This window comes from Pavona decussata, unplaced genomic scaffold, assembly GCF_977016875.1.
Source record: "Pavona decussata unplaced genomic scaffold, jaPavDecu1.1 SCAFFOLD_26, whole genome shotgun sequence".
In the NCBI taxonomy this organism is placed as follows: Eukaryota; Metazoa; Cnidaria; class Anthozoa; order Scleractinia; family Agariciidae; genus Pavona; species Pavona decussata.
Genome location: NW_028145449.1, coordinates 1,926,177 through 1,947,500, shown reverse-complemented (window position 1 = coordinate 1,947,500; position 21,324 = coordinate 1,926,177). Strand labels below are relative to the sequence as shown.

The window sequence follows — 21,324 nt, the reverse complement described above, 5'->3', positions numbered from 1 at the left end:
CAACAAGGTCACCAAAGCACACGATGGCAAATAGGACTACCCATGGTTAATAATGCCACAGTAAATCTCACTTAGCTTGTAGTTTAGATCTGTCAATGACACTTCCTGAACCTTAAAATACTGGGATCTGTATTATTAGGGTTAGTTTAGGGAAGCATGAAGGCATTTTTCACAGTTACAGAAGATACCTTGTCCAGAAGAATGGGCCAGGATCTTACACTAAGGTTTACATTGTACATAATGTGCAAATTTATAAATGGAAGGGGGAGGAGGAGAACTACCAGCAGATTTTTGCAATATTTAGCATTGATATCATATCAACATGACAAGTAGGTACTGGTGATGCAGTCTGTGTGTGTGTGGTTTTTTTTAAAAGTTGCTGTCATACCCATGTCATCAAGAACCACAATGCTGCAGGCAAGGTGAGAGTAGACAGCAAGACTGGCCTCTGACTTCAAGGGTAAACTTATCTTTATACAGGGAAGGTTTTTGGCCAGTGGGATCATGGCATGCATTCTTGTGCTCTGAGTATTCTCATTGTTGTAATGGTTATCAGAGAGGGCCACAGCAAACGGCATAACTTTAAATTTGATCTTAGAAACTGCCAACATAGCTGATAGGAGAGTCTTCAAAAAAATATCCTGGATATAGGTCAAGCACATTAATATAAACAGTGAAGGGATTATGGAAATTGTTTACTGATGGCCAATTATTTTGTTGGCTTGTCTAGTCATAGTGAGGGAGATTTGAGTGTTATGTCATAACAGCAACAACAAAAACAAAACAACCCCCCCCCCCCCAAAAAAAAAAATCATAATAATAACATGAAATAAAGTAAAATATGTGGTATTATTGGCATAAAAAATGGCTTTGATATTTAATGCTGGCCCTGTTCTTAGTTCTGGTTATTTTCTGAAGGACAAAGTAAAAACCCACAGATATCAACATCCAACATAAGAAAGCCAGGGCTATTTGACAGAAGAAAAAAGCTAAACAGAATAGAAAAACAACAAACACATAGTATAAGTATAAAGCATGAAAATGTTTGTGGGGTCATGTAAGATAAAACTTACAAGATAGAAAAAAATTAAAATGAAGTTCATGTCGCTGAACAAAAACAAAAAATAAGCTGTGGTTTGTGTGAAAACTTAGGTTAAAGTAATAATTGGCTCTTAATTTAAAACACCAAAGAAAAAAGACATTAAATCTCATTTCTGGTAGAATCTCCAAGAATAATTAAGGTATATCTGTGGAAAGGATGGTCATTCTTTCATAACTATAATATTTCAATTTTATGTCTGTGAACATTGTATGATTTGTGGGAAAATACAATACTGTTACAGCACAGTGTTATGCTGGCTCTTCACACTCAACATGTAAAATGAGTACAATTATAGTGTCAGTTTTAGATGAGATAAGAGGCTGGTTTGCTTGTTTCACTCAGATTCACACATCCTCATTGACCAAGGAACAAACATTGTTAAAATAACAAATATGGATGAGATATGATGCAAGCCTTCTAAGGTTTCCTTCTTAGCTGTCCTCCTAAACTTTCTTATTAATCTTTAGTTTTCCAGCTGCATTTGAGGGCTTATTAATTTACAACAACTTATTGTTGAATGTTACTTGGACTGTGGCTTTAAAATATTAGGCCCCTCATGATTACTTCATTTACTGCTTGAAAGTTGTTGTAGAATGAGGAACGGATCTAACCAGGTAATACCCGGTAGATTACAGCCCTGTAGTATTGTAATATTGCAAATATTCTGTAGATTACAGCTATAGCTACCCACTTTTCAACTGAAGTTAATTATACATCATTTTAGTTTTGTCAAAACTTTATTGAACTATAAAAAAACGAGGTTAATAGTTCTTTTTTTCTTGACTCATTATGCAGCTTTGATTGATACTTGCGAACACCATACACGCCACCAACATAACATTAACATGTATTGGTCTGGAGTTATCCATCCTATTCAATAATTTGTTGCTCAAGTGCTTCTGTGAATAGTGATTAGGTTCTGTTTACTAATCCCAAATAGAAAACATACCCAGAATATTAAATAACCATATGTCTACCTCCAATGCAGTTGCTGAGTAAAAAATGCCGGAGTGAATTCGTTTCTTCTTCGGCTTTACATGTAAATCCCAGGCTTGAATGAGCTGTTCGCGTGTCTTCGAAGCGTATTCTTTGCAGTCATACGACTCCAAATCCAACGCCAAGGAAATTATAATCCAAGATATTCGATAAAATTGTCCTTTAGATCTGTACGATCGCTGCTAGAATGACAAAAAATGTCGGCGCTTTCAGGATGTTCAGTCTATCTTGCATGCATGCATTGCAGAGAGCCGTTTCACGCAATACCACTCATGGCCACTTTAGGGGGGTGGAGGAGGGTGAAAATGCGAAAAAGCTTGTTTACTGAACAGGTATACCCAAGACAACAACAACAATTAAGATAGTGATACCTTTAGTTACGTTCTTTTTCTTCACTAAAATCCAGATAATTTATTCATTTGCGAATATATAGTCGTGAGAGAAGATCCAAAAATAATAAATCGTTCTTCCCCCCCCCCCCCCCGCTTTCATTTGTGCGCACGGGCTGGCTTGTTAGGAGCGTTTGGGGGGGGGGGGGGGTGGATATTACATTTTACGAAAATAGTATCAGTACTTACTGATGGAGATAACTACATCCTTAAGCTAGTTCTTTCAATTTTTTATTACAATAGATCCTAGTATGAAACCAAAAAAGCGAAGAGAAAGGTCTTTTTTTTCTTCACGCAGATGACCCCGAATAGCGCATTTCCCGTATAAATTGTTGATAAATAGCAATGAAAGAATGCACCCCTGCGAAAAATATTGCCGTTCGTTTGTTTTCCTCGGGTGTTCATTCATTTGCGTGTTACATCGTTAGGTGTGTTGTTTTTCAAATACTATCAAATTTATGATGTCTAAATTAAACAATATCTAATTTGAAGATCTTTCTAAATTTAAAAATAAAATCGCTAAAAGATGTCAGTCGAATTTATGGCTATGGCTATGGTCATTCGGCGTGAGAAAGTATCGCCAAATAGTTACTAAGTAAACAAATTCTGGTCGTGCTAGTTACTTGGCGCCGTTTGTATGCTTAGAGGGGGGCACAAGTGAATGTTTTTGAAGTCAAGTTTGTTACACTGAAAATGGAGGGTTGTAGTTCTTTTAAGGCCCTTGTTGGTGGTACAACACTGCGACTACGCGGTACAAGCCACCAAACGTGTCTGGATACCACCTAAAGGAAATTATGGTGTTACGTAACGCGCGTGGGCCACAACATCATCCGTCCCGAGAGCACCCCTCCTGTCAGAAGCCCCACCCCACGCCAGCACCACATAAACACCGGTTATTATTATTATCAACTGTAGGTTCGGAACATTTTTTTTTGTGAGGGATGGGGGAGACGGTGTGGGGTGCTTACTTGTTTTCAAAAGTAGATAAATGGAGGAGCGAAGAGCGTATCAAATTTGAGGCCGAAACCATTATGTGGCATGATCATTAGATTATGAATTAGGCAAGGAAAGTGAAGATATAACAGTAACTCGAAGGGAGATAGGTTATTACAGGCTGGTTTTATACCAATCTCCTCCCACGCCTTTCCCCACCCCACCCCTCCTCTGGTCCGTAAGTAATAAGGCATTAACTAGGCCCTAAGTGTCGCCCATCAGGTTGGAAACAGAGCACTCTTTCACATTTCAGAATGCATTCATTAGTCAATATGTAGAAGCCGATTCTGCTCCTCGCTTGAGTTACGTCAACAGACTGCCATAACCTGTTACTAGCCCTATCTACCTCAAGGACAGCACACTTACCTGCAGCGATCAGAGTTAGGTCATTAACCTACCACTTACAAGCTGTTATAGCCTTGCGCAAGCTGTTTAGTTGAGGTAATTTTTTTTTTCAAGTTTTGGTGAACGGACTAGCATAACTAAGAGGAGTAAGGAAAATAAAGGCCCGAAAAGCTGTTATCAGTCTAACACTGTCTAAGAATAGTGCTGGCCTGCAACCGCTGATGAATTAATATTGGGGCTTACCAAAGATTTGTTTTTTTTTTTTTTTTTTTTTTGAATTTTGCAGTTTTGTGTTTCAAACCTAGAGTATGTACTAGTTCCAGGACTAGTACCTCGTGCACCTTTCAAGCTTTTTAGTCCTCGCCCATGCCCATGACATAGTATGACAAACAGATGTCTACATTGAGGGATATTTTTGGTTTCATACTAGGATCTATTGCATTTAAAGATGGAAAGAACTAGCTAAAGGATGTGTAGTGATCTTCATCAGTAAATACTGATACTGTTTAGTAAAATCTTATCCCCCCCCCCCCACCCCACAATGGCAACGTTCCCAACAACCATGCCTGCGCGCGCAAATGAGTTTGAAATAAAAGGATATTTCACCGAAAAAACTGTACAGTGATTTTAGTTATATCCTAGCCTATCCGACATTAAAATATGAAAGAAATCGAATTTTCCACCCTTGCCACGAAATTTAGAATTTGTCTGATTTTTACAGACAGGCGCTCTTAAAACAAACTCCACCAGTGCATCAGCCATAGCAGTGAGCGCCAATCACAAAGTAAACATGAGCGGAGTTGGACGTAACAACCAAACAAGTAATGAAGCGCAAAACAGTAGTCATGCCCCCTGTGGATTTAAGGACGGTGCCTACTATTAACATTGCGCATACGTTCTGCGCATCTCGAGATACTCGGGTTTCCTATGGGTGGTGGGTGGTGGGTGGTGGAAGTGCCACTCCCAATACATTGGGGAGACAAAGCGCAAACTTAATGAACGTTTCGGGGAGCATCGCAGATCTATCCTGAATCACCATCAACTACTCAACCCCACTCCTGTCTCGCTACATTTCAACCAACCTGGCCACTCAATCAACGACGTCAAACTAATCCCGCTTGAACTTATACGCAGCAAACGTGACTCAGTTAGAAAGGCTCGTGAAGCTCATTTAATCAACAAAGCTAAAACATTGCACCCTCTTGGTATAAATAGACGTGACGAAACACGCCAATGACATGTCTCACACTTAGTCCTAAACAACCAATCATTGTCACGCATTTTATATTTTAAATCTTCTTTGTAACGATCCTTTTATGTTTCTCACTTTTCTTTTTCGTTCAGCCCCCGAGGAAGGTTTGTATTGCAAACCGAAATATCGGGCAAAAAAATTTGTTTTTTTAAAAAACAAATATATTTCAGTTATTCTAGCTTTTGTTGTTTGCTATCTCAAGCTTGTCACCTCCGCCGTTGGGATCAGTCTGCCGTTAATATTTTCTATGGGTGGTGCCTACTAATACAGGAATATTTTTGCGCGGTTTAAAACTATACGGAGAAAGCAGAACTCAGCAAATGTTTTTGGTATCTCAAAAGAAAATTGGGGGTAACCATGCATTTTTCAGAGATAATTATTAAGCTTCAAGTTAGGAAAAAATCCCATACATTGCTTTATATTTTGGCGCTTTTTAGAGATATTATTGCTTAAGAGCGGCTGACTGAGAATATCGAGAACTCGCGGTCAAAACTGAAATTTCGGATTTCCTCATATTTTGTCAGAAGAATCCCTTTAGAGAACTATTTACGAAAATGACATTAAAACTTTCCAAAGATTTTTCGTTTTCGAGAATTCCGGCATAATGTGAAATGCCGTGTCGGCGTTAAATTTTGACGAGATTTGGTGCATTTTCAAATCGCTCGGGAAGGAAGACGGTTTAGCGTATTAAAACGAGCTTTTGAAATTACGTTAGGCATCCTTCTGAGAATACGGTCTTATGAAAATATTGCTGGAGGATTCTTATTTACATGCAGTTTTCAAAGTCCGAAGATTCCTATTTTCAGCATTTTTGTTGACACTTGAAATTGTGGAAACTTTGCGGACAAAATTCTTTTCCTGGTACATCGAAATTTACAATGAAAGTTACAGTAGAGCAAAGCTCTATTCTTGTGCTGCAACATATCAAAAATTCAGCTTGGGTAATTTAAAAGCCAGTCTTTGACGGAATAAAACACATAGGGAATTTTTGACATATTTTTTCAAAAAATTCCTGTGGTCACGCAAGGACAAGATGACATGTTAATTTTAAATAAATTATTGTTTGTATGTTATTTTTACTGGAGAATTATATAATTCTTGTCCCAAAACTAAATCTAATGATCTAATAAGTTTTGAATTGTTTTATATACCTTAAATAAAATAAGTCTAACTAGGGAGTGAGATGTAACCCCAAATTTGAAAAGGTCAAAGTGTCATGTCACCTTTCTGCTCGTCCAGATCTCAACCAATCTATTGCTCGCATTAATGGGGATGATTCATTAAATGCCTATTTTGCAGGCATTGGAACGGTAAGTGCTCATTCAAATATATTATAGCCGCAGTGTAGCCGTTAAAGATAATATTATGGCCAGCTTTGCACTAAAGTGAAAGCATGATTTTCTCTACCGGCTCTGATATCTCAGTGCTGTTTATGTTATATAGTCTAGGGCCTGCAAATTGAAAACACAGATACCTTGTTCTTCAGCTTTTAGAATAAATAAGTGCCTGTCACGACATTTTATTGACAGTGAGGATGAGATGCAGCTTTGACAAACCTAGGATTTATAAAAACTGCGACTTTTGCGCAACTTTTCTGAACCAAAGGTGTTTTTCACGCAAGTCGATTAGCCTGAATTTAATGAAACATTATCGCCTGTTGGGGGTTTCAGATGCATTTTGATATGAAATATTTACTGATTTCGTTTCGTATCCTTCGCATTGTTGACGCTGGCGTACCGAGGAAAGCGTGACATAACACCTGAACGTTTCATTTTTTTGTTTGCGATCGGTGATCACCTACTAGGAAAGAAATTATTTTTTATAGGGATAAACCCATCAACACATGAGATTTTGTTTCCGAATAACAACTTAGTTTTATTCCAACAGAACTGAAACATAAACAATAAATTTATTTTAAACTTATTTTAAAACTTGTCCTTGCGTGACCACTGCCATTTTTGAAAAAAAAAAATTAAAATTCCCTATGTGTTTACTTCCGTCAACGCTTGGATTTTAAATTACCCAAGCTGGATTTTTTTATATATTGCACTACATGTATAGAGCTTTCCTAACGTATAATACTTGCTTCAAATTTCGATGTACCAGGACACGATATTTGTCCGCAAAGTTTCCACAATTTCAAGTGTCAACAAAAATGCTGAAAATAGGAATCTTTGGGCTTTGAAAACTGCATGTAAATAAGAATCCTCCAGCAATATTTTCATAAGACCGTATTCTCAGAAGGATGCCTAACGTAATTTCAAAAGCTCGTTTTAATACGCTAAGCCGTCTTCCTTCCCGAGCGATTTGAAAATGCACCAAATCTCGTCAAAATTTAACGCCGGCTGCGCCGCGATCACGGCATTTCACATTATGCCGGAATTCTCGAAAACGAAAAATCTTTGGAAAGTTTTAATATTATTTTCATAAATAGTTCTCTAAAGGGATTCTTCTGACAAAATATGAGGAAATCCGATATTTCAGTTTTGACCGCGAGTTCTCGATATTCTCAGGCAGCCGCTCTTAATTATCTCTGAAAAATGCATGGTTACCCCCAATTTTCTTTTTGGATTCCAATAGCCCTTGCTAAGATCTGCTTTTCCCGCATAGTCATAAACCGCACAAAAATACTTCGTTATTAGTAGGCACCGTCCTTAAGATGGAAAAACTAAAAATGCCCCCGTTTAATGGTGATGTTAGAGATTACGCTATTTTCCGAGCTGACTTTAATCATGCAGTAGACACCCGGTATGGCAAGAGGGATGCAATCTCGTTGTTGCGTACGAGTTTACAGGGACGACCTTTAGAGTTAATAAAGGGTATTGGCACGGATTATGACTCAGCCTGGGAATATCTGGACTCAATATACGGGGACCCCAGATTTGTAGCTGACACCGTCACTCAAGGTATCGTAAGATTCAGACCTCTTCGCGAAGGAGAAGATGCACGTTTCTGCGATTTGGTCCACTTCGTTCAGAGAAGTTTTAACACGCTTAAAGAGGTTGGTCGTCCTTATGACATGGATAAAAATCATATGTTGGCGTTAATCGAGCAAAGAATGTGCACCGACGATCGCAAAGTATGGGCGCGTCACTTGGAAAGCGACGGTAAAGAGGCAACTCTAGCACAGCTGATAACATGGATGAATGCCGAAATGAAGTCGAGAGTGAGAGCAACGGCACCCCTGAGAAACATAGGCCAACATCCAAGACATCCTGTCAAAACACGTAGTACCACAAGACAGCAACACCCGAAACAGCTCTCCCTCGCCCAAGTGTTGGATCTGCCAGACTTCGAGCCACTGGGTCGATCAGTGTCGAAAATTCACCTCACTCAGTCCGCAAGAACGACTCACAGCCACAAAAGAGAATCATGCCTGTTTTAACTGTTTAAAACGAACAGGAAGAGATCACCGGACTACGTCATGTTCCAGGAGAAGACAGTGCCCTGAAAAGTCAAATGGAATCCAGTGTACGTACTATCATCATCCGCTTCTACAGGCAGCATTTCAACCAACCGTCGCAGCGATTTCTTCCGCAAAGGACAACAGGACAACTTTGTTGCCAATTGTGCAAGTGGACCTCCTAGGAACAGGAAGTCGGCGAAAAATCGGAAATGCCTCGCTGGATTCATTAGCGCAGATCAGCTAATTGATTCGAACATCCATGGCCGAAGAACTTGGACTAAGAGGAAAGAACATTGTAATTACGATCGATCACCAAGGTGGGCGGACAGGAAGAGGAGCTGAGGACGAAGACGTATCAAGTTCGCATGGGATCGCTTGAAAACCGCAGTGTTTACACAATTCAGGCCATAGGAATTCCGTGGATCAGTGATGAAATTCCAGAAGTAAGACTTGACGACATAGCGAGACAATTTGGCCTTTAATAAAGCACACCTTCATCGAGGATTTGGAACGGCAGACTTGCTCATTGGTATTGATCAAGCCAAATTTTTACGTAGGAGAAACAACGGAGGCCGGTAACATGATCGCAAGGCATACGCCACTGGGATGGGTGATATTTGGAGCAACACCCAGCCAAAAGTTAGAGGAGTGCCAGGTGTACCATGTCAAACTTGAAACACCCGTGGATTTGACAAACTTTTGGACAACGGAGAGTATAGGCGTGTCCGTAAATCCTTGCAGCTGTGGCAATGAAGAGCTTAGTTCGATAGAAAGAAAGGGGGCAAAGATCATAGAAGATTCCTGCAGGAAGGTGGACAATCAATGGCTGATTCCGCACCCTTGGAAACGAGATCCACGCGAGTTACCAAACAACAAGGCACAAGCATTCAAGAAGCTAGAAGCGACCGAGCGCCGACTGCTGAAAAATCCCGAGCACGCAAAGGCTTATGATCTTCAAATGGTTGAAATGAATCAGTTACAGTTTGCCAGGAAATTAACAGAAGAAGAGACCAGGAGACACACAGGCCCAGTCCATTACATCTCACATCATGAGGTTTTACGGCCGGAAAGTAAGAGCACACCTGTACGTATTGTGTTTTACTCGTCTGCAGTTTTTCAGGGACACAAATTGAACGACTATTGGATGAAAGGACCCGGCTTGTTAAATGACTTATTTGGAGTGGTTCTCAGGTTCCGGGAAAATCAAGTTGCTTTCATGGGAGATATTTCGAAGATGTACCACCGAATCCGCATGCCAGAGACAGACCAACATATACACAGGTTCCTCTGGAGAAACTTACAGACGCATCGCGAACCAGATGTTTACGTGAAGACCGTTTTAGTCTTTGGAGATAAACCAGCCCCAGCGATGGCCAAAATAGCCTTACGTAAAACCGCAAATGAGGCAAATGAAACCTTCCCCAAAGCAGCGCAAGTCATCAAAGACAACAGCTACATGGATGACATTTGCGATTCTGTACATACTGAAGAAGAAGCCGAAAAGCTTACCGCGGACATCGACAGCGTCCTCGAAACTGGAGGATTCAAAGTAAAGGGTTGGCTGAAAAATGTACCTCATAAATCCGAAAGTGATATGGCGGAGACAAACGAAACAGCTATTCTACAGTGCAACAGTGACGAGAAAGTATTGGGCGTGATATGGAACAGTGCCAGCAACACGTTTACCTTCAAAGTTAGAGCGGATTTCCTGAAGTGCCAAGTGCCGATACGGCTTTCCAAGCGCAAGATCGTAAGCCAAGTAGTGCGCATATCAGACCCGATCGGCTTCGCAACAGCATTCCTAATCAGAGCCAAAATAGGCCTCCAGGAACTTTGGAAAAAAGGCATCGGCTGGGATGAAGTACTGCCCGTTGAAGTCTCGGGAAAATGGCTAAGCTTCTTTAAGGAGATGGTGAAACTGAACGAGACAAGCTTTAACCGATGTCTTACACCACCTAATGCGGTTGAAAAACCCATCCTGTGCATTTTTTCTGATGCCTCTGAGGAATCATTTGGCACCTGTGCGTACTTAAGATGGGAGCTGGTCAGCGGAGCATTTGAAGTACGTTTCATCGCAGCAAAATCAAGAGTGGCACCTCTAAAACGATTAACCATCCCCCCTCTGGAGCTCCAAGGGGCAATTTTAGCCTCAAGGTTGTATAAGACGGTACTAGATGAATCCTGCTTCCAGTTCGCGCGGACGGTCTTCTTCCTGGACATTAGGATAGTGTTAGCATGGATCTGCAGCGAAAAAAGACGTTTCAAGCCATTTGTTTCAATCAGAATTGGAGAGATCCAGAACAACTCAGACCCTGCTCAGTGGAGGCACATCCTTGGGGAACTCAACGTTGCAGACGATGTCTCTCGTGGTATCACTGTTCAAAGCTTAACCGGAAGGTGGCAGCGCGGGTCTGACTTCCTACGTCGTCTCGAAGGGGAGTGGCCACAAGATTCGTCATATCCTGACATAGCTGAAGTAGAGAAAGAAAAGGTCAAAGTTCACGTCGTCTACGAGCAAAGCAAATTACAGCAACCCATTGATTGCAAAAGGTTTTCAAGTTGGCGAAAGTTAGTGAGAGTGACAGCGTACGTATTGCGATTTGTGTGGAACCTGCGTGCGTGCACCTACAACAGATCAGGAGAGGGAGTCACAGCCGTGAAGCCTATTAAAGACGACTCCCTCTCACCCGAAGAGCTGCAAAGTGGAGAGAAACACTGGATACCGGAATGCCAGACGAGCCTGAAAGATCGCCTCAACAAGGGAGAATTAAGCCAACTCAGCCCATACAGAGATCCGGAAGGTGTCTACCGAGTAGGTGGTCGAGTCGACAGAGCCCTATTTTCCTATGAAACAAGACATCCAAGTCTACTCCTAGAGAGCACTGGGTATCACGTCTGATCGTGCGCCATGCTCATCAGTGTGGTCATACCGGTATAGCTGCCACAGTAGCCAAGACGAGGAAGAAGTATTGGATAATTGGAGCCCACGATCTTGCCAAGTCAGTCAAGTTCAAAGGTGTCTTTTGCCGTAGAATGGACGTGAAAACGGAATCGCAAGTTATGGCAGACCTTCCGACCAGCCGTATAGCTTCGTTAACCCCGCCGTTCCACTACATGTCTTGCGACTACTTTGGCCCATACAACGTCAAGACTGGCCGTACAAAAACCGCCAAGCATTATGGCGTCATTTATACGTGCTTGAATACCAGGGCAGTCCACCTGGAACTGGCAGCTGATTTGACAACTATGGAATTTATACAACTTCTACGAAGATTCTTTGCCTTGAGAGGAGCACCCTCTATGATGATTAGCGACAACGGGTCCCATTTTATTGGAGCGGAGCGAGAGCTTTGAGAAATTATCAAAGGCTGGGATAAAGAGAAGCTGCGCGAGTACTCAGCAGAAAAGTGGATGTCGAGGCAGTTTACCACTCCAGCAGCGCCACATCCAAACGGATGCGCTAAGGCGTTGGTCAAGAGCTGCAGGGTTGCTCTTAAAAAGGTAGTTGGTGATCAAGTGTTGACGCCCATGGAACTACAAACGTGTCTTCTGGAGATCGCTAACCTCGTGAATCAAGGTCCGATTGGCCGTATTCCGAATGATCCAGACGATGACTCGTGCATATGTCCCAATGACATGTTGCTTGGACGAGCGTCTAGAGCGTTTAGACGAGCGTTTAGAGAAACCAAGGCACTCAGGTTAGCCTAAAAAACACTCCGGTTAGCCTAAGGAGCACTCCAGTTAGCCTAAATAGCACTCAGGTTAGCTTAAATAGCTCCCCGGTTAGCTTAACGGTTAGTAGTTTATGTTGGGCTTGATCATGCCTCGCATGCCTCGCATGTTTTGTTCATGCCTCGCACGTCTAGCTCGCATATTGTAAACACTCCTCACGGCCCGAGAACAAAGAACGCGACCGACAATTTAAAGAATTTGATAACACGACAGAAAACGTAACTCGTACCAGCCGAGTACAAAAAACGAGACCGAGAACCATAACTCGTGGCCCGTAGTTTTATCTCTCGGCCCATCAGGACCCCCCCCCCCCCCCCTTAAAAAAAAGAATTTGATAATGCTAACCTTAACTCGGTCCGCCTAACGGCCCGAGTAATTAGTCTGCAATTTCAATAGAGCGGATCGGATTAGATTTAGTATTGCTGCTATTGGGAGCGTTTTCAGTTTACAAATTTTGGTTTTGGATGCGATCTGTTTATGTTAACATGGAATCCTTTCATGAAGTAAGTTTGTGTGATCTTTTTATTTGGTATTCTAAGCTTCGTAGTTTCATTTATTCGGTTTAAAGCAGGGTGTCTAGAACACTCAGACCTAGAAAACTCAGACCCCCTTCAAACTAGAAATCGCAGAAGAAAAATATTTTGGAAATTCTAACACATTTTTATTGCAGTGAAATATTATACGCCATATTTGTACAGTGTCTGCCTTTTATTATTGCAAGATAACGGGGAAGGTAACATCACTGTTTCCTGTTTTGTCTCATGACACGAATTCGCTCTTTATGAGAATAAATCGGCTGATTGGCATTTGTAAATTAGTAAAATATTTTATAAGTATTTAACACTTGAAAAGTCACGGCTCGTGTCATATTTATCAAGTTCAAGTTTCAAGTATTTTGTCTACAGCGACTCACTTGACAAGAAAACTCAGACCCCCTCATTCTAGAAAACTGAGACCCCCTTCCAACAATATAAAACTCTGGTAAAGAAATTAACGTGGTTTCTGCTTTTTTCTTTATTCTCTCTGCACGTTTAATTATTTTTCTGAGTTTGAAAGGGGGTCTGAGTTTTCCAGAATTGGGGGGTCTGAGTTTTTCTAGGTCTGAATTTTCCAGAATTGGTGGTCTGAGTTTTCTTGTTAAGTGAGGTGATTGTCGCTGTAGACAATTTGACACGAATCGTGATTTTTTAAGTGCAAAATATTTTATTATTTTAGAAATTTACAAATGCCAATCAGTCGAGTTATTCTAAAGAGCAAATTCTTCTCATGAGACGAAACAGGAAACAACGTTGTTATCTTTCCCGTTATCTTGCAATAATAAAAGGCAGACACTGTACAAATATTAATATTATTGCCAGCGTATGTTATGCAACTGTGTTTTTTTTTACTTTCCTTTATAATAACTGGTTTCGTCTTTACTTATCGAATGTATTTCGTGATTCAATTCCAGATCGAATATTGATCATTAAAGATCCTTATACGATTTTGGATTCCGTGTATTATTGCCAGCGTATCTTACATAACTGTGCAATTTCAATAGGGCGGATCGGATTAGATTTAGTATTGCTGCTATTGAGAGCTTTTTTAGTTTACAAGTTTTGGTTTTGGATGCGATCTGTTTATGTTAACATGGAATCCTTTCATGAAGTAAGTTTGTTTGATCTTTTTATTTGGTATTCTAAGCTTCGTAGTTTCATTTATTCGGTTTAAAGCAAGTATTATTGCCAGCATATGTTATGCAACTGTGTGGTTTTTTTTTTACTTTCCTTTATAATAACTGGTTTCGTCTTTAATCATCGTGTGTATTTGGTGATTCAATTCCAGATCAAAAATTAATCATTAAAAATCCTTATACGATTTTGGATTCCGTGTTTTCTCGATAACCTCTGGGATTTAAAGCAAGTATTATTGCAAGCGTATCTTACCTAACTGTGTGTATTTTTACTTTCCTTTATAATAACTGGTTTGGGTCTGCGAAATCTGCGAGCCAGCGAACCAGCGAGCACAAAAAATAAAAACAGTACACAAAAATTTATTAAGGTTGAAGACTTCAGTAAAAAAAAAATTCAAGAATTCATTCAAGAAAAAAAAAAAAAAAGAACAGCGCTTCGATCTCCGTGTGTTGGCATCAAGAATGGTAAGTAAATCGCGTCATTTCAACAGGTTTGGTCCCCCCCCCCCAGAAAAAGAATTTGATAATGCTAACTATAACTCGGTCCGCCTAACGGCCCAAGTAATTAGTCTGCAATTTCAATAGGGCGGATCGGATTAGATTTAGTACTGCTGCTATTAATTGGGACCGTTTTCAGTTTACAAGTTTTGGTTTTGGATGCGATCTGTTTATGTTAACATGGAATCCTTTCATGAAGTAAGTTTGTGTGATCTTTTTATTTGGTATTCTAAGCTTCGTAGTTTCATTTATTTGGTTTAAAGCAGGGTGTCTAGAAAACTCAGACCTAGAAAACTCAGAACTCAGACCTCAGACCTAGTAAACTCAGACCCCCCAATTCTGGAAAACTCAGACCTAGAAAACTCAGATCCCCTTCAAACTAGAAATCGCAGAAGAAAAAAATGTTGGAAATTCTAACACACTTTTATTGCAGTAAAATATTATACGCCATATTTGTACAGTGTCTGCCTTTTATTATTGCAAGATAACGGGCAAGGTAACATCACTGTTTCCTGTTTTGTCTCATGACACGAATTCGCTCTTTATGAGAATAAATCGACTGATTGGCATTTGTAAATTTGTAAAATATTTTATAAGTATTTAACACTTGAAAAGTCACGGCTCGTGTCATATTTATCAAGTTCAAGTTTCAAGTATTTTGTCTACAGCGACTCACTCGGACAAGAAAACTCAGACCCCCTTGCGACAATATAAAACTCTGGTAAAGAAATTAACGTGGTTTCTGCTTTTTCTTTATTCTCTCTGCACGTTTAATTATTTTTCTGAGTTTGAAAGGGGTCTGAGTTTTCCAGAATTGGGGGGGTCTGAGTTTTCTAGGTCTGAGTTTTCCAGAATTGGGGGGTCTGAGTTTTCTTGTCAAGTGAGGTGATTGTCGCTGTAGACAATTTGACACGAATCGTGACTTTTTAAGTGCAAAATATTTTATTATTTTAGAAATTTACAAATGCCAATCAGTCGAGTTATTCTAAAGAGCAAATTCTTGTCATGAGACGAAACAGGAAACAACGTTGATATCTTTCCCGTTATCTTGCAATAATAAAAGGCAGACACTGTACAAATATTAATATTATTGCCAGCGTATGTTATGCAACTGTGTTTTTTCTTTCCTTTCCTTTATAATAACTGGTTTCGTCTTTACTCATCGAATGTATTTGGTGATTCAATTCCAGATCGAATATTGATCATTAAAGTTCCTTATACGATTTTGGATTCCGTGTATTATTGCCAGATTGCCAGCGTATCTTACATAACTGTGCAATTTAAATAGGGCGGATTGGATTAGATTTAGTATTGCTGCTATTGGGAGCGTTTTCAGTTTACAAGTTTTGGTTTCGGATGCGATCTGTTTATGTTAACATGGAATCCTTTCATGAAGTAAGTTTGTTTGATCTTTTTATTTGGTATTCTAAGCTCCGTAGTTTCATTTATTCGGTTTAAAGCAAGTATTATTGCGAGCGTATGTTATGCAACTGTGTGGTTTTTTTACTTTCCTTTATAATAACTGGTTTCGTCTTTAATCATCGTGTGTATTTGGTGATTCAATTCCAGATCGAAGATTAATCATTAAAAATCCTTATACGATTTTGGATTCCGTGTGTTCTCGATAACCTCTGGGATTTAAAGCAAGTATTATTGCAAGCGTATCTTACGTAACTGTGTGTATTTTTACTTTCCTTTATAATAACTGGTTTGGGTCTGCGAAATCTGCGAGCCAGCGAAAAAGCGAGCACAAAAAATAAAAACAATACGCAAAAATTTATTAAGGTTGAAGACTTCAGTAAAAAAAAAATTCAAGAACTCATTCAAGAAAAAAAAAAAAGAACAGCGCTTCGGTCTCCGTATGTTGGCATCAAGAATGGTAAGTAAATGCGTCATTTCAACAGGTTTGGTCCCCCCCCCCCCCCCCAAAAAAAAAGAGAATTTGATAATGCTAACTATAACTCGGTCCGCCTAACGGCCCGAGTAATTAGTCTGCAATTTCAGTAGAGCGGATCGGATTAGATTTAGTATTGCTGCTATTAATTGGGAGCGTTTTCAGTTTAAGAGTTTTGGTTTTGGATGCGATCTGTTTATGTTAACATGGAATCCTTTCATGAAGTAAGTTTGTTTGATCTTTTTATTTGGTATTCTAAGCTTCTTAGTTTCATTTATTCGGTTTAAAGCAGGGTGTCTAGAAAACTCAGACCTAGTAAACTCAGACCCCCCAATTCTGGAAAACTCAGACCCCCTTCAAACTAGAAATCGCAGAAGAAAAAAATGTCGGAATTCTAACACATTTTTATTGCAGTAAAATATTATACGCCATATTTGTACAGTGTCTGCCTTTTATTATTGCAAGATAACGGGGAAGGTAACATCACTGTTTCCTGTTTTGTCTCATGACACGAATTCGCTCTTTATGAGAATAAATTGACTGATTGGTATTTGTAAATTTGTAAAATATTTTATAAGTATTTAACACTTGAAAAGTCACGGCTCGTGTCATATTTATCAAGTTCAAGTTTCAAGTATTTTGTCTACAGCGACTCACTTGACAAGAAAACTCAGAGCCCCTCATTCTGAAAAACTCAGACCCCCTTCCGACAATATAAAACTCTGGTAAAGAAATTAACGTGGTTTCTGCTTTTTCTTTATTCTCTCTGCACGTTTAATTATTTTTCTGAGTTTGAAAAGGGTCTGAGTTTTCCAGAATTGGGGGGTCTAAGTTTTCTAGGTCTGAGTTTTCCAGAATTGGGGGTTCTGAGTTTTATTGTCGAGTGAGGTGATTTTCGCTGTAGACAATTTGACACAAATCGTGACTTTTTAAGTGCAAAATATTTTATTATTTTAGAAATTTACAAATGCCAATCAGTCGAGTTATTCTAAAGAGCAAATTCTTGTCATGAGACGAAACAGGAAACAACGTTGATATCTTTCCCGTTATTTTGCAATAATTAAAGGCAGACACTGTACAAATATTAATATTATTGCCAGCGTATGTTATGCAACTGTGTTTTTTTTTTTTTACTTTCCTTTATAATAACTGGTTTCGTCTTTACTCATCGAATGTATTTGGTGATTCAATTCCAGATCGAATATTGATCATTAAAGTTCCTTATACGATTTTGGATTCCGTGTATTATTGCCAGCGTATCTTGAATAACTGTGCAATTTCAATAGGGCGGATCGGATTAGATTTAGTATTGCTGCTATTAGGAGCCTTTTTAAGTTTACAAGTTTTGGTTTTGGATGCGATCTGTTTATGTTAACATGGAATCCTTTCATGAAGTAAGCTTGTTTGATCTTTTTATTTGGTATTCTAAGCTTCGTAGTTTCATTTATTCGGTTTAAAGGAAGTATTATTGCCAGCGTATGTTATGCAACTGTGTGTTTTTTTTACTTTCCTTTATAATAACTGGTTTCGTCTTTAATCATCGTGAGTATTTGGTGATTCAATTTCAGATCGAATATTAATCATTAAAAATCCTTATACGATTTTGGATTCCGAGTTTTCTCGATAACCTCTGGGATTTAAAGCAAGTATTATTGCAAGCGTATCTTCCGTAACTGTGTGTATTTTTACTTTCCTTTATAATAACTGGTTTGCGTCTGCGAAATCTGCGAGCCAGCGAACCATGCAAGCACATAAAATAAAAACAATACGCAAAAATTTATTAAGGTTGAAGACTTAAGTAAAAAAATAGTTCAAGAATTCATTCAAGAAAAAAAAAAAAAGAACAGCGCTTCGATCTCCGTGTGTTGGCATCAAGAATGGTAAGTAAATGCGTTATTTCAACAGGTTTGGTCCCCCCCACCCCCAAAAAAAAGAATTTGATAATGCTAACTATAACTCGGTCCGCCTAACGGCCCGAGTAATTAGTCTGCAATTTTAATAGGGCGGATCGGATTAGATTTAGTATTGCTGCTATTGGGAGCGTTTTCAGTTTACAAGTTTTGGTTTTGGATGTGATCTGTTTATGTTAACACGGAATCCTTTCATGAAGTAAGTTTGTTTGATCTTTTTATTTGGTATTCTAAGCTTCGTAGTTTCATTTATTCGGTTTAAAGCAGGGTGTCTAGAAAACTCAGACCTAGAAAACTCAGACCCCCCAATTCTGGAAAACTCAGACCTAGAAAACTCAGATCCCCTTCAAACTAGAAATCGCAGAAGAAAAAAATGTTGGAAAATCTAACACATTTTTATTGCAGTGAAATATTATACGCCATATTTGTACAGTGTCTGCCTTTTATTATTGTAAGATAAGGGGGAAGGTAACATCACTGTTTCCTGTTTTGTCTCATGAAACGAATTCGCTCTTTATGAGAATAAGTCGACTGATTGGCATTTGTAAATTTGTAAAATATTTTATAAGTATTTAACACTTGAAAAGTCACGGCTCGTGTCATATTTATCAAGTTTAAGTTTCAAGTGTTTTGTCTAGAGCGACTCACTTGACAAGAAAACTTAGACCCCCTCATTCTGGAAAACTCAGACCCCCTTCCGACAATATAAAACTCTGGTAAAAAAATTAAGGTGGTTTCTGCTTTTTCTTTATTCTCTCTGCATGTTTAATTACTTTTCTGAGTTTGAAAGGGGTCTGAGTTTTCCAGAATTGGGGGGTCTGAGTTTTCTAGGTCTGAATTTTCCTGTCAAGTGAGGTGATTGTCGCTGTAGACAATTTGACACGAATCGTCATTTTTTAAGTGCAAAATATTTTATTATTTTAGAAATTTACAAATGCCAATCAGTCGAGTTATTCTAAAGAGCAAATTCGTGTCATGAGACGAAACAGGAAACAACGTTGTTATCTTTCCCGTTATCTTGCAATAATAAAAGGCAGACACTGTACAAATATTAATATTTCACCACAATGAACATGGATACTGTATTCCAATTTCCAACATTTTTCTCTTTTGAGATTTCTAGTTTGAAGGGGGTCTGAGTTTTCTAGGTCTGAGTTTTGCAGAATTGGGGGGTCTGAGTTTTCTAGGTCTGAGGTCTGAGTTTTCTAGACACCCGTTTAAAGCAAGTATTATTGCCAGCGTATGTTATGCAACTGTGTGTTTTTTTTACTTTCTTTTATAAAAACTGGTTTGGTCTTTAATCATCGTGTGTATTTGGTGATTAAATTCCAGATCGAAGATTAATTATTAAAAATCCTTATACGTTTTTGGATTCCGTGTTTTCTCGATAACCTCCGGGATTTAAAGCAAGTATTATTGCAAGCGTATCTTACGTAACTGTGTGTATTTTTACTTTCCTTTTATAATAACTGGTTTGGGTCTGCGAAATCTGCGAGCAAGCGAACCATGCGAGCATAAAAAATAAAAACAATACGCAAAAATTTATTAAGGTTGAAGACTTCAGTAAAAAAAAAATTCAAGAATTCATTCAAGAAAAAAAAAAAGAAAAGAACAGCGCTTCGATCTCCGTGTGTTGGCATCAAGAATGGTAAGTAAATGCGTCATTTCAACAGGTTTTGTCCCCCCCACCCCCCCCCCCCAAAAAAAAACGAATTTGATAATGCTAACTATAACTCGGTCCGCCTAACGGCCCGAGTAATTAGTCTGCAATTTCAATAGGGCGGATCGGATTAGATTTAGTGTTGCTGCTATTGGGAGCGTTTTCAGTTTACAAGTTTTGGTTTTGGATGCGATCTGTTTATGTTAACATGGAATCCTTTCATGAAGTAAGTTTGTTTGATCTTTTTATTTGGTATTCTAAGCTTCGTACTTTTATTTATTCGGTTTAAAGCAAGTATTATTGCCAGCGTATGTTATGCAACTGTGTGATTTTTTTACTTTCCTTTATAATAACTGGTTTCGTCTTTATTATCGTGTGTATTTGGTGATTCAATTCCAGATCGAATATTAATCATTAAAGATCATTATACGATTTTGGATTTCGTGTTTTCTCGATAACCTCTGGCATTTAAAGCAAGTATTATTGCCAGCGTATGTTATGCAACTGTATGTTTTTGTTACTTTCCTTTATAATAACTGGTTTGGGTCTGCGAAATCTGCTAGCCAGCGAGCCATGCAAGCCACAAAAAGTAAAAACACTACGCAAAAATTTATTAAGGTTGAAGACTTCAGTAAAAAAAAAAATTCAAGAATTCATTCGAGGAAAAAGAAAACAGCGCTTTGATCTCCGTGTGTTGGCATCAACAATGGTAAGTAAATCGCGTCATTTCAACAGGTTTGGTCTTTAGTGAATCAGAGCTATCAGAACTCTGTCGGTCAGGGCTGACTGCTGCATGTGGTTGTGTGTGATTTAAAGCAAGTATCATTGGCAGCATATCTTACCTAACTTTGTCTATTTTTACTTTCCTTTATAATAACTGGTTTCGTCTTTAATCATCGTATGTATTTGGTAATTCAATTCTAGATCGAAGATTAATCGTTAAATATCCTTATACGATTTTAGATTTCGTGTTTTCTCGATAACCTCTGGGATTTAAAGCAAGTATTATTGCAAGCGTATCTTACGTAACTGTGTGTATTTTTACTTTCCTTTATAATAACTGGTTTGGGTCTGCGAAATCTGCGGGCCAGAGAACCATGCAAGCACAAAAAATAAAAACAATACGCAAAAATTTATTAAGGTTGAAGACTTCAGTAAAAAAAAAAATTCAAGAATTCATTCAAGAAAAACAAAAAAAAAAAAAAGAACAGCGCTTCGATCTCCGTGTGTTGGCATCAAGAATGGTAAGTAAATGCGTCATTTCAACAGGTTTGGTCCTCCCCTCCCCCCCCCAAAAAAAAGAATTTGATAATGCTAACTATAACTCGGTCCGCCGAACGGCCCGAGTAATTAGTCTACAATTTCAATAGAGCGGATCGGATTAGATTTAGTATTGCTGCTATTGGGAGCGTTTTCAGTTTACAAGTTTTGGTTTTGGATGCGATCTGTTTATATTAACATGGAATCCTTTCATG

The 21,324-nt window shown here is 38.9% G+C and overlaps 1 protein-coding gene and 2 pseudogenes across 1 annotated transcript; all 3 read left to right on the top strand.

The window, feature by feature from the left end:
* The first annotated feature begins 7,605 nt into the window (after positions 1-7,605).
* Positions 7,606-8,965, top strand: LOC146485484 (uncharacterized; annotated as a pseudogene).
* A 98-nt stretch (positions 8,966-9,063) lies between these two features.
* On the top strand, positions 9,064-11,382 carry LOC146485483 (uncharacterized). The gene has a single exon (XM_085103235.1). The coding sequence runs from the start codon at positions 9,064-9,066 to the stop codon at positions 11,380-11,382; it is 2,319 nt and encodes a 772-aa protein (XP_084959361.1).
* Positions 11,383-11,516: 134 nt separating this feature from the next.
* On the top strand, positions 11,517-12,191 carry LOC146485482 (uncharacterized; annotated as a pseudogene).
* The last annotated feature ends 9,133 nt before the right edge of the window (positions 12,192-21,324 follow it).